This window comes from Delphinapterus leucas, chromosome 14 (genome assembly GCF_059928025.1).
Source record: "Delphinapterus leucas isolate spDelLeu-1000000601 "Yukka" chromosome 14, BTC_Dleu_Yukka2, whole genome shotgun sequence".
In the NCBI taxonomy this organism is placed as follows: domain Eukaryota; kingdom Metazoa; phylum Chordata; class Mammalia; order Artiodactyla; family Monodontidae; genus Delphinapterus; species Delphinapterus leucas.
This window is the reverse complement of record NC_143142.1, coordinates 50,631,737-50,644,669: the sequence shown is the minus strand read 5'-3', so window position 1 is coordinate 50,644,669 and position 12,933 is coordinate 50,631,737. Positions and strand designations below refer to the sequence as shown.

Genomic DNA, 12,933 nt, shown 5'->3' with positions numbered 1-12,933 from the left:
ACAAAATAATTAATGAAAATATCACAAAAATGTTCATATTTGGAAATAGCTACTCACAATATGCTGGTTATAGTATTTCTTGGTTCTCTCCAGAAATCTGTTACCAAATCTCAACTCCAATGGGCTTTACAACCAAGAAGAGTAATGACAAAGAAGAATATTCCTGGATGAAATGTTTACTGAGGACTTATTTTATAATTTAGATACACATCCAAAAATATCTCCTTCAAATACAACATTCCAACAGGATCTACCATGGAGGGTTATTGTTCTGATGCCAGACAGTAAGGAAATCAGAATTATATATACTACTCAAATATAAGGATTTAGTTGTCTCTGATGAATATCCTCCAAAAAAGGTATGAATAATTCACATTAACCCTTTAGATCTTCCTATGCTAAAACTGCAAATTAAGTAATATTTTACAAACTAACTTATTGAGAAAATAACATTATTTTCAGCAATTTAAAAAAATCTCACTAACATGGTTTAGAAAGAAAATAAGTTTCATATATGAAAAATGACTTACCCTCATATAAAAATAAAAAAGGAAAAATGCATATATCAGTTTCAGCTAGGGATCTGATACTTCTGAAAACCTAACCTTCGGGCTTCCCTGGTGGCGCAGTGGTTGAGAGTCCGCCTGCCAATGCAGGGGACACGGGTTCGTGCCCTGGTCTGGGAAGATCTCACATAGCCGCGGAGCGGCTGGGCCCGTTGAGCACATGGCTGCTGAGCCTGCGCGTCCGGAGCCTGTGCTCCGCAACGGGAAAGGCCACAACAGAGGCCTGCGTACCACAAAAAACAAAAAAACAAAAACCTAACCTTCACATATGTGTGTAGTGAAACATAAGTAAATCAGCTAGGAAACCTGAGTATTGTTAAATCAAATATTTTCATTATTACTCACTTTCACTTTCTATAGTAAAAGTATTTTCTTTCAGTCTTATATTATCATCTTCCTGAGTTTCTAAAAATGTCGATTTTATATACAGCCTCCATATGCGTATCAGGCAATCTTGTGAACAGCTTGCTAGGAAAAGATCTCTACCTAATTAAAAAAACAAATTTTATTACTTTTAAAACATTCTATTCTTAAATTTAAGTATAAGAGTTTTTCTTCTACAATATACACATTTCTAGATTTCCTGAAAAAATTAGACTTTGCTTCCTTATCCTTCATTCATTTGACCTATATTCATTTTCAATAACACTGACAAATATAGACAATGCTAATAAATGGTTATAATATGTGGTATTCCTATTCAATCTATTAATTTCTGAAAAGAACTTCTCAAGAATTTCTGCATGTGTAACAACTAGTGTCCTCTTATAAATATCAACTTGCTTCATCCTCTACCAACCCAACTAATAGTTAATACAAGGGATAAGTATCCTCTTTTCTAATCGGGCCAATAGGAAAATGTTACATACAAAGAAAATTTTTAATTAAAACATACACGGGGGACTTCCCTGGTGGTGCAGTGGCTAAGACTCCACACTCCCAATGCAGGGGGCCCGGGTTCAATCCCTTCTCAGGGCACTAGATCCCACATGCATGCCGCAACTAAGGAGCCGACAAGCCACAACTAAGGAGCCCGCCTGCTGCAACTAAGACCCGGCACCACCAAATAAATAAATAAAAAAGAGGCTGCTTTGAAATTACACATACTTGTCCCCATTATATGTACTTTAGCAAAATTTCATACTGACCAAAGGCTGCCCATTCCACGCCTCTTATCCAATCCTCATGTCCAGATAGAAAAAGCACTTTCTGAAACTAGTAAGATAACAAAAATCATAGGACTTGATGTAAGAATTTAATATTCTCATGTATATCAGTGACTTAATTTGGTCCCAGCCAGTCTGACTGTATTGCTTTTTTTTTTTTTACTGGGAACACTATCTGATCAGACATCAGATAGAGCTCCCATTTGGGAATGAAAAATCTCATAATCATCCAAATTTAACTGAGCAATCCTGAGCAGATAATATCTGTAGTTCTCAAATACACTAAACATTCAGAAGGTAAAATGACATATGCTGTGGACACAATATAGAAAAAAGCTTGGTGGTTGAACATTCACAGTCATTTTTAACTTTCTTATAAAATGCAAAGAAACAAATACCTCTGTTATTAACTAAACGAGCCTAGAGTTAACCAACCCTCTTTCTGAAACTTCCCTCTAGTTTAACCACTCAAAGAATAGGTAAAGCTCAGAAGGACAAATAACCACTGCTAGGGAAGACAAAACACTACTACAGCATCTTCCTTCTCTTCTTCCCCACCTAACGACCTGTTTCCCCCAACGACTCTGGACCTGGTAGCCAAAGCAGCAGCAGTATACCTGGTGTTCAAAGAGTGCAAAACTGTTTAATGGAAGACTGCCAGAAAAGATTCTCCTATTGGATTGTTTAGATTGGAACATCCCCAAAATCCTATAATCTAGAAATAATCTGTATTAAGATATGTAATTAAGCAGAACATAATTCTAGCCTCTTAAGAAACATCATTAATTACCTGATCATTCTGTTGAACAAATAAGTGAATTTTGCAGTCATCATCGCCACATGCTAATATTGGTACTGGTGGGGGGAAAAGAGGCATTGCTGTAAGTATTCCATCATACGTTATGACCATCACCTATGCTGGATTCTAAGCTCTAGGTAAAGAATCCTGACTCCTGCTTCCCACGTCACTGAACAAATAAATTGAAAGTGCTCAATAAACATCTTTAGGAATAAAATGAATATTCTAAAATGTTCCATTAAATGGTTACTCGGCAAAGAATGACTATTAACTGAGAATCCTTTCCTTTATTCTGTGTTATTTACGATAGAAGGAGCAGTAAAAAGAGAAGCTCGAGAGCAAGCTGGGAGCATTGAACTATGTCAGCCAGAAGACTAACAGGAAACGTTGTTAGCCCAAGTGAATAATAAAATTTCCGGGAGAGCTACTATGAGCCCAGCATCAGGGCTACTGCACAAAGATTTAAGGGTATGTTTGTTACTTTGAGGACCCTACATTTTGAGAATTTGATAGTAAAACAAAATCCATGAAGTAATTAAAGAACAAAATAAAAGAGCATATAATTAACTATGTGGATAAAAAGTTATGAAAGGTGTGACTGTAAAATTAGTTTTCTTTAAATCAACGTAAAAAAAAAAAAAAAGCCAAAAACTCCAGTCACTTGGCCTCAACGTAGATGCAAAGAAATCAAATTCTATGTAATGAAACCAGAATGTGCGTAGTTCCTCCTCCTGGGGAGCCCTTGCACAAAGTGGAACGTCACGTGAGACCACAGAGTCGCAGCTCCTGCTGCAAAGGGCAAAAGAGCCTGGAGGCTTCCAGGCCTGACCTCTCCCCACCAGGTCTGTCCTCCAGGTAACTGAGGAGGCACAAGACTGTCTGACTTGCATTGGCCATCATCTTTGTGGAGGATAATCAAAGATAGGTACAGATGGGTTTCACAGCAAAAGGGGAATTTTTTCTTTGGAGATTTTAAGTGGTCTTAGGCAACCTGTCATTACACAGGATGCTGTCATTACGCAGGGTGCTGTCATTATGAAAGATGCTGTCATTATGCAGGTGCAGGGGCTGCCACCTTAAGAGAAATACTCATATGATCCATGTTCAGTACTTTTCTCAACTTATCCCAGACCTTCACCTTCTACAGAGCTAGGTAATTTTCCCAAATTACATCTATATACATCGACAGTATATTTGATAAATAGTAGTACCAATCTTGAGTACATATTGAGTCACTTAAATTTTTAACTGCTACTAAAGTTTCTAATAGCCACCCCCCTTAACCCCCTTTGACCTTATGTTTTATACACAGGTCATTTGAATACTGAGAACAAAAGTATGTTATCCATGTCTCAACTTGTTTCCTGAAAACATTTAGACACAAAATTGAGATCCAGTGTGTTTTTTAGGTTCTGGTTGTATGGGGATATAAAAATACATTCCTCTTTCAATATACACTTAGCAGGATACTCACCATCAGTATTAGGCAAAAAAGACAAGCAGAGAGCCAGAGTGAATCCATTTCCAAAGTCCAAGGTCTGAAGGCATGTCACTAAGAAATAATAAAACACATCACGAACAACTAACTCTGAGTGTATCCAACCTTAGAGGTTGGGTAGCATCATCAGATGTCAGCAGGGAGATGAGAGAGGTCAGTCCTGAGCCCCCAGGGATGATGGGAATTTAAATGGCCAATTTCTAACAAGGTTACAGAGAACAAAAAGACATATGAAAAGACTTTGAAGGAATTTACATTATCAAACAGTTTGGTAAAGAGGAATTATGGAAAAGTGCAACAGAAACAAACATGTAGATTAGAATTCTAATATTTTTAAAACAGCTTGAAAGACTGAAAGATTACATGAATGCTCTTCTAAGTTGTCCTTCATATGATCATTAAATTACTTAATTTCATTTGTTTGGATCACAATGTCTCTAAACTTACCTTCAGAACCCTGTTTAGACCAGACTCGAATAGTAGAATCAGAAGCTGCAGACACTATCAGCGTATGTAATGCAACATCCGATGCCCTCCTCTGGTAAACAGCATGCACTGCATAAACAGGTCCTTCATGACCGTGGAGGGGGACTGCTTTTAAAAGCTGAATCACAAAGAATAACAAAAGCACTATGATAAAAAAGGAATTATCAGTTTCACCTGTATTTAACTAGAATCAGAGGATTAAAGGTACTGTTAAAATGCCTGATCCAGAAGTAAGTCCTCTCAACTGAGAAGAATGTAAACGTTTGAGAATCCTGCCTGATCATATTAACTATACACAAAATGTGCACACCCTTTGACACAGCAATCTCACATCTGAGAATCTACTCTGAGAGAGCAGTACTAGTTTAACAAGTAATAAAAGACAAATGCAGAAGGACATTCATCACACACCCTTTAGGAAAACTTCAATCAACCTATAAGTATTAATAGGAAACTGATTAAATAATTGTAGACATATTCTAAGCCAACAAAAAGGATAATGCATGCTTATTACCATGGAAAGACATGCATGACTTTGACATTTTTGAAGAATATAGGCCAGCTTTGTGTACATTTTGATGTCACCACTACATAAGTGCATCACATCAGGAGGCACACAATGTCATTTTGTCTCACTTTTAGTAAAATTAACCCTGATATTTTAGTAGAGGTAGTATCTGCCATGCTTTTTCACTGTGAAATTAATTTTTTTTTTGGTGGTAATATGTGAGATTATACTTTGGGACTGAGTAAATACTCTATTTTCCATCAAACTTTTACCAAGTATGTTTAGCATCCACTCATAATACTTACCTGTATCAATCAGAGTTACAAAATGGAAAAATGACAAAAAGAACTGGGAAATCCCATCCGTTTATCAAGTCTTCTAGCTTGCCATGCAAGATTATTCCCTGCAGCATCATTTCTATTTTGGATCTACTTTTTTAGAGTTCCAAATATGTGAGATTCTACCACTTCCTTTGAGAGGTACCTTTTGTAAACTGTTGTCTGCTGAAACAGAGGTGTCTCTTAAATGTCTCCTCAATTATTTTCCCAATTAGTTAAGCAGAACTCTGCCACTCAAGAAGGTAATTGATAGTTACATATAAGGGGGTCTGTACACTAACTTCCTGTAATTAACCTTTGGCTTCTCCGAAAAAAACACTTTTTAAAACTCAAGTACAATAAAGTCACTTTCATGTATAATTATACACACATAACCAGAGATCTGGAACAATGTTCATTAGAATGTTAACTGTTGAAATTTTGTATCTTTTTCCTTCTTCCTATTTTTCTGTATTTAAACTTTACATGAGTCTGTATCATTACCCCCTGAAACATTAAATCTATGGAAAAACTCACTTCACATCCTTTTTTTTCTATTTTATTTATTTTTTAAAAAATTGAAGTATAGTTGATTTACAATGTTGCATTGTGTTAGTTTATGGTGTAGTTATATATATATATATATATATATATATATATATACACACACGTATTCTTTTTCATTATGGTTTATTACAGGATATTGAATATAGTTCCCTGCGCTATGCAGTAGGATGTTGTTGTTTATCTATTTTATATATAGTAGTTTGTATCTGCTAATCCCAAACTCCTAATTTATCCCCACTCCCACCCCCCTTCCCCTTTAGTAACCATAAGTTTGTTTTCTATGTCACTTCACATCTTTTAAGCAGGGTTATATTTCAACCATTAGAGAATCTTAAAAGCTCAAACAAAACAAATCTCTCAAGTTCACCAGCTTTTAAAAAAACGATGCCCACTGTTCAGAGACTCAAATCTCTCATTATACCAGCTTAGAATTATTTCCTTTTATCAGAAGTCAAGATGTAGTGAACACCTGTGTGCATGGAAATGCATACCAGAAGGAAGCTTTAAGCCTCTAAGGTTATAATATGTGACTTCTTCCCCCAAATCCTCTTATTCCCTTCATCCCTCTTTTATGCCTTTCATCCTCCTCCCTGTTTGGCCTCACATTCTACTTTCCCGTCCGTCTCTAAGTTCGCTGTCTGCCATCAGATACTCAGCCTGCAATCCTCTCTACTGACAGAAGCGTAGGGCAGCACTGAGGAAAGAGTCTTGCAAATCTCAACTCAAGGTCTCAAAAATGAGTGCTCAAATGGCTCTCTCTGGATTCCTCTGCCAAGGTAAATCCAAACAGGAGCTGCTTTGCTACACAACCATTAGAACTCTCATTCAAGTCTAAGTGACCCCACAATCCCCTCCTCCACACCTGCCCCCTGTCTCTGGCTGGCAATACAAGTAACATGTTAACAACTGAATTCCACATCTTCCCTCTAACTTGCCTATTTTGCTTTGTAGAAGTATCTTTCTTCCAGAGCCCTGAGCCAGAATCCCACTCTTTTTGATTTCTCACTCCTCTACCCAATAGCTCCCTACTCCTTCGACAACTATCTAGTCAATGCCAAAATCATTTTCCTTCAAAAATATATCCCATATCTCTTCCTTCATATTTTTTTCCTATCCTAATTTGGCACACTCCTGTCATTCATCTTCTTTGGTATTCATACTCCACTGGTTAGAAATCCTCAATGACTTCCAAATGCCTGCCAATAAAAAACAAACTCTTGAAGCAAGTATTCAAATTCTCACGAGATCTTCTCCTTCTCTACTTCTCTAATATTACAGCCCATAAGTGTTATCTGGAAACATTTCCAAAACTATGTTCCTCGAAGTTACAAGGGATACTAAAAGATCTGAAGAAAAAAAAAAAATCAGACTTGAAGTAAGTTTAGGAAATATTAGTTAAACAAAGATAAGCAGGTTTTTCCATATCAGAACTTTTCAGAGTCTTCACTATGCTCACAGGCATTGTGATTCTCTAAGAGAAGTATATGATGTGCATTGTTTCCCAAACTTGACTGGCCACAATCAATAACTGAGAGATGAATAATTCTCTGAACAAGCTCTGGAAAGCCCTGCCCTTAAAACATCTTAGGCTTTGGTTAACACTGGATACTTCTGAGCAAATGGTCTCCTTTCTTACCTGCACTTTGATTCATATATTTTCCCTACCTGGAACCCTCACCACTTTAATGTTTCCTAAGGAAATCATCTCACACTATCAGACCTAACCGAAAGGCCGCCTCGTAAATCCCTAGTGAACTTCCACGGCAGCATGGTTGTGGTACAGCAAGTGAAATCACCCACCCAGAGCCACCTTTGTACTTCAGTTATTCAAGTGCATTTTGCCTTCAAAACTATGTACACGATTCATGAATAGCATTCTGCCTCATCTACTACACCTTCCGCATGGCAGATGTTCAAACATATGATGCACTAACTTTACATTTTTAATCTTTGCTTGTGACTAGAAACAACCTAAATGTCTATCAGTAGAGGTCCATACACACCCAGTATTGCATATTATAACATCACTCAGAATTATGTAAATCTATATCCACGTGATAACTGCTGTCCTATGCACAGAGCAGTATTAATTTTTGCTACCAATGAAAACAAGACAAACATACCCTGTAAGAGCAGTCTGAAAATTATTCCAAATGACGAGAAATTCACAGAAATGACTGACAGCATATGAATACAGAAGCAGATTACAGGGAAGGGTACAAGGCCTGTGAAGTATGGAATATACAGGATCTGGATTACTGACAAGCAAGAATGAGGAAACTTCATAAAGGAAGAACACAGTAGAAATGAGGGAAAAGACTGAAAATAAAAGTAGATATAACAGTCATTTCTTATAACCATAAACATGTCTACCCACCTGATTATTCTCTATTTCCCAGTGAATCACTTGATTATCAGATCCTCCAGAAACTAATTCAGTAGAAGGAGCTGAAAAAAAAATCATACCTCAGTAAACATTTTAATTCTTTTCCAGCTATTTTGAAAAATTTCAAAGCTATAGAAAAGATAAAAGAAAACTCATATACCTTTACCTAGCTTCACCAACTGTTTAGATTTTGCCATATGCTCAATTATCTTGCTCTATGTACACACACACGCCCTTTTTTGTTTTGGACAAACGATTTAAAAATAAGTTGGAGGGACTTCCCTTGGTGGCGCAGTGGTTAAGAATCTGCCTGCCAATGCGGGGGGATGTGGGTTCGAGTCCTGGTCCAGGAAGATCCCACATGCCGCGGAGCAACTAAGCCGGTGCGCCACATCTACTGAACTTGTGCTCTAGAGCCTGCGAGCCACAACTACTGAGCCCACATGCCACAGCTACTGAGCCTGTGTGCCACAACTACTGAAGCCTGCCTGCCACAGCTACTGAAGCCCGCACACCTGGAGCCCATGCTCCACAACAAGAGAAGCCACCACGATGAGAAGCCCACGCACCGCAACAAAGAGTAGCCCCTGCTCGCCACAACTAGAGGAAGCCCGCGTGCAGCAACCAAGACCCAACGCAGACAAAAATAAATAGATAAAATAAATAAATTTACGAACAAACAAACAAAAATAAGTTGGAGACATGATGACCTCTGATCCTTAAATATTTTACCATTTTTCCTAAGAACTGGAACATTCTCCTGCATTACCACAATACAATTATCACATTCAACAATTTTAACACTGATACAGTATTGTTATGTAATACATAATCCATCTTAAAATTTCCCCAAATTGTCCCAGTAATGTCTTTTATAACTTTTTTTAAAGTTAGAATCTAAGGACCACACATTGTGCATTTGGTTGTCACATCTTTTTAGTCTCCTTTAATCTTGAATAGTTTCCCAGTTCCTTCCTTTTTTGTGACAATGAGAGTCCAGGCCAGTTGTTTTGCAGAATGTCCCTCAATCTGGATATGCCTGGTTGTTTCCTCATAAGAGTCAGGCTAAACACTTTTGGCAGAAATAACACATATGAGACATTACAGTCAGCTGCTGCTATCAAGTAGTACATGACATATTTTTGAGATCACATTTCAAAATACCTCTTTTAAACATTTACAACTTTTTGTTGAAGACAGAAGAAAAAGGGAGTAAGAACCAAAAAAGGGGGAAATAATCTAACATAATTTTGTTTTGGATTTTGCATCCATTTGTTTCTTCTGGCTTATGTCTAGATAGTTAGGTTAAGAAGCTGGGGGACTGTCTAAAGAACATTACATTTATACTCAGAAGTCCCAGGTGCACGTCCTAACCCTGCTGCCAGCCAGCTGTGATCTTGGACTATAATTTCTTCATGTGTCACAGAAATTAAGCCATTTACCTAACTACGTGGTTTTGATAATTACTATAAGGTACATGAAGGTAATGTGTTAAAAATCAGACACTTTAAAAATATGAAATGGTATTATTAGAATTTTATATGTCACTGATACCTGGGTTAGAAAGAATACATGAGTTATCTGACAGTGGAGCCAAATCTGAGAAAATCAATCATAATAGAGATTACAGTGATACACAAGCAGCTCATTTTATGTAACCTCACTTTTAAAGGGAAAATAAAACATACAAGCCCAAATTAATATTTTATAACAAATCCCTATACTGAGATTCAAGTAGTCTTTGATGTCATTTGGTGGCAGTTAATATAATTACAACTGTGTTTTAGTATCTGCACTAACAGCCACTCTTTCTAAGATTTAATGGTCTTTACTGACCTACTGCGACTAATCCTGCATCACCAACCGAGGTAAATAGTTTATTAAACATTTTTTTAATGTCACAGATAAAAATCATAGCCAAGTCGCACTAATTCAGGAAATTCTGCATTTGTGCCTAGCTCAGAATGCTCTCAATACATATTTAATAAACAGAATAATAAATAAAATTAATTGAGAATCCATAAGAATACTACTGGAGGTATATTTAAGACATCTGAGGAAATTCCATAGGATTTTAGAAGCCCACCTAAAAGCATTCTTAATTAAAAATTCTGGAGCTATGGAATCTTAGAGATGGAAGAGACCTGGAGATAATCTAGTCCAGCAATTCTCAGACTTTTTGATATCAGGATTCCTTTATACTCTTAAAATTTTTCAGGACCCCAAAGACCTTTTATTTATATAGGCTATATGTACCAATATTAACCACATTAGAAATTAAAACTGAGAAATATGAAAAATACTTGTTTATTAGTTTACTTAAAAATAACAATGAACCCCATTAACATAAATAACATTTTTATGGGGGGAACCCTGTATTTTCCAAAACAAAAAATTAATAAGAAGGCACTGTTTTATATTTCAGCAAATCTCTTTAACGTCTGACTTTATTAGAATACAGCTGGATTTTCATATCTGCTTCTGTATTTAATCTGTTGCAATATCCCACACCATGCAGCCACTGGAAAATGGCACTGCATACTTGTGACGGAATGAGAATGAAAACTAGGAATAACTTATTATTATTCCGAAAATAATTTTGACCTCACAGGTGTCAAGAATCACTCAGGGTCCCCTGATTCAGTCCAAACATTTACTTTTCATATGTTACTAAGATGAAACTGGGGTCAAGAGAGATGCAACGCCCTGCCTAAAAAAACAATAGTTTGTCTGTGGTAGAAAGAGACCTAACAAGCCAAATCTTTTGAATCCCAACCTGGGCCTCAACACAGGCCCTGATTACAGGCTTTGGATCAAAAGCAATGGTGGGGTCTTGCCTCAGTAATGGGCTGCCTCTACCTTCATCCTAAGCACCGCTGTGTTATCCATGCTTCAATTGCTATAAATAAAAGTACAGGTCAGATAGTTCACTGGGCATACCATTTTTCTTCTATTTTCTAATTGCATAATATCAGATAAGCTAATGCTAAATTAAGAAAAGTCAGATTAATACTTACAACCATCCTGTTTACAAATCCACTGTATGCAGTTGACTCGAGCAGTGTGACCATTCAGGTTGGTAATAACAACACTTTTCTTTAGAGAAGAAAACACTTGTTAGTAAATTAGAATTTATCCTACAGAGGAATTAATGAATTAATAAAAATCAGATTTCAGTGTTTTTGATGCTAACAAAAAGTTCAGTATTACTTCAAACAGAATCACCTTCCTTTATGAACTATTAACCATGGCTTAAATCATCCATTCACTTTTTAATTCATTCCTGCCTTTCTCCCCACTCCACATTCACTCACCTCTGTCCTCTTCTTGTCTGGGAAGCCTGTCTTGAAATCCCAGACCAGATAAGGACCTTGTTCCCACATATCTTAGGGCCTACTTCTACCATGCCTGCACCAATTTGAGAATTTGGTTGACAAAAAAACCCTTCAAGAGAGGAATTCGTGATTAATGGATACAAATTCGTGGCTCACTTTGTATGCCTTGGCTGATCTGGTGTTGGGTTCTTCAGCCTTAATGACCCAAGGTCACCAGGCCACAACTACTAAGGTCCTCAAACATCAGATCCCTTCAGGGCCTACAGCCAGGTTCCCTGCAGACCCTCAGATTGCTGCTTTCACCAATGTCACTCCACACTTGGGCTTTTCTTCCCCCACTGCTGAAGACTCTATTCCTACTGAGCCCTCCACTTTATAGGCCCTTTCTCTATTGATTGCCTAGAGCACTGGCTTGATACCTACTTGTATGTCAACAGGAATTCTCATGGCTGAGAAAAAGGTTTACAGGGGTAAATGTGCATAAACTAACATATTTCACATATGGGTTGAGGTTAGGAAACAATTTAAAGCATTTCATTGTCTTTCTCACTAGAATCAGAATTCCTTGATGGGCAGGAGTTATTACCCATTATCTTTGTGTCATCACCACTCAGTTCAAGGTTAGCCCATAAAGGGTCTTCAAAAGTTTGCTGAATGAACATCACCCCCAAAACTTTACTTTAGCATCTGACGTGTTCTTATTCTTATATTTCATTAAATACCCAGCTCACAAATATTTAACAAAACAAAACAAGTACTTTTTAGGCTCCATATACTTTTTTTTGATGTTAAAATCCCCTAACATGGCCAGCAGATTATCATTAAAAATAAAAATGTGATAGAGGGCATGGGGCACAAACCCATTAAACAGCTGCAGAAAGACAGGCTTCCAAAGCCTTGGTTAATAGCCATTGTAAAGTTTACCCTTGGTTTTAAATGCTTTATCTTGCCAGTTAACAGTGCATGGTAATAACAAAACAAAAACTGGGAGGAGATGAGCAAGCGCAAGATAAGAAAAATGAATACAATTATTTCATTTATAAGTTCAAATCTGCAACGGATATGAGGATGACAGAATTTTTTTTTAATTGAAGTATACTTGATTTACAACATTTCAGCTACATTTCAGTACAACAAAGTGATTCAGTCATATATATATGTATTCATTTTCAGATTCTCTTCCATTGTAGGTTATTACAAGATATTGAATATAGTTCCCTGTGCTATACAGTATGTCCTTGTTGTTTATCTATTTTATATATAGTAGTGTGTATCTGTTAATCCCAAACTCCTAATTTATCCCTC

At 36.9% G+C, this 12,933-nt stretch overlaps 1 protein-coding gene across 4 annotated transcripts in view; it reads right to left on the bottom strand.

Annotated features, from left to right (window-relative positions):
* The window catches only part of ELP2 (elongator acetyltransferase complex subunit 2), a 48,892-nt gene that overhangs the window by 33,868 nt on the left and 2,091 nt on the right, over positions 1–12,933 (bottom strand). For 2 of the 4 annotated variants that reach the window (XM_022586995.2, XM_089895083.1), the window contains 7 exons: positions 11,311–11,389; positions 8,285–8,355; positions 4,477–4,633; positions 4,006–4,083; positions 2,523–2,587; positions 1,715–1,781; positions 912–1,052 (listed from right to left, as the gene is read on the bottom strand). In XM_022586995.2, the coding sequence (XP_022442703.1) occupies positions 912–1,052; positions 1,715–1,781; positions 2,523–2,587; positions 4,006–4,083; positions 4,477–4,633; positions 8,285–8,355; positions 11,311–11,389 (658 nt within the window). Of the gene's footprint in view, positions 1–911; positions 1,053–1,714; positions 1,782–2,522; positions 2,588–3,192; positions 3,391–4,005; positions 4,084–4,476; positions 4,634–8,284; positions 8,356–11,310; positions 11,390–12,933 lie in introns of all 4 variants that reach the window. The other 2 variants (XM_089895084.1, XM_022586996.2) reach the window with 2 other exon arrangements.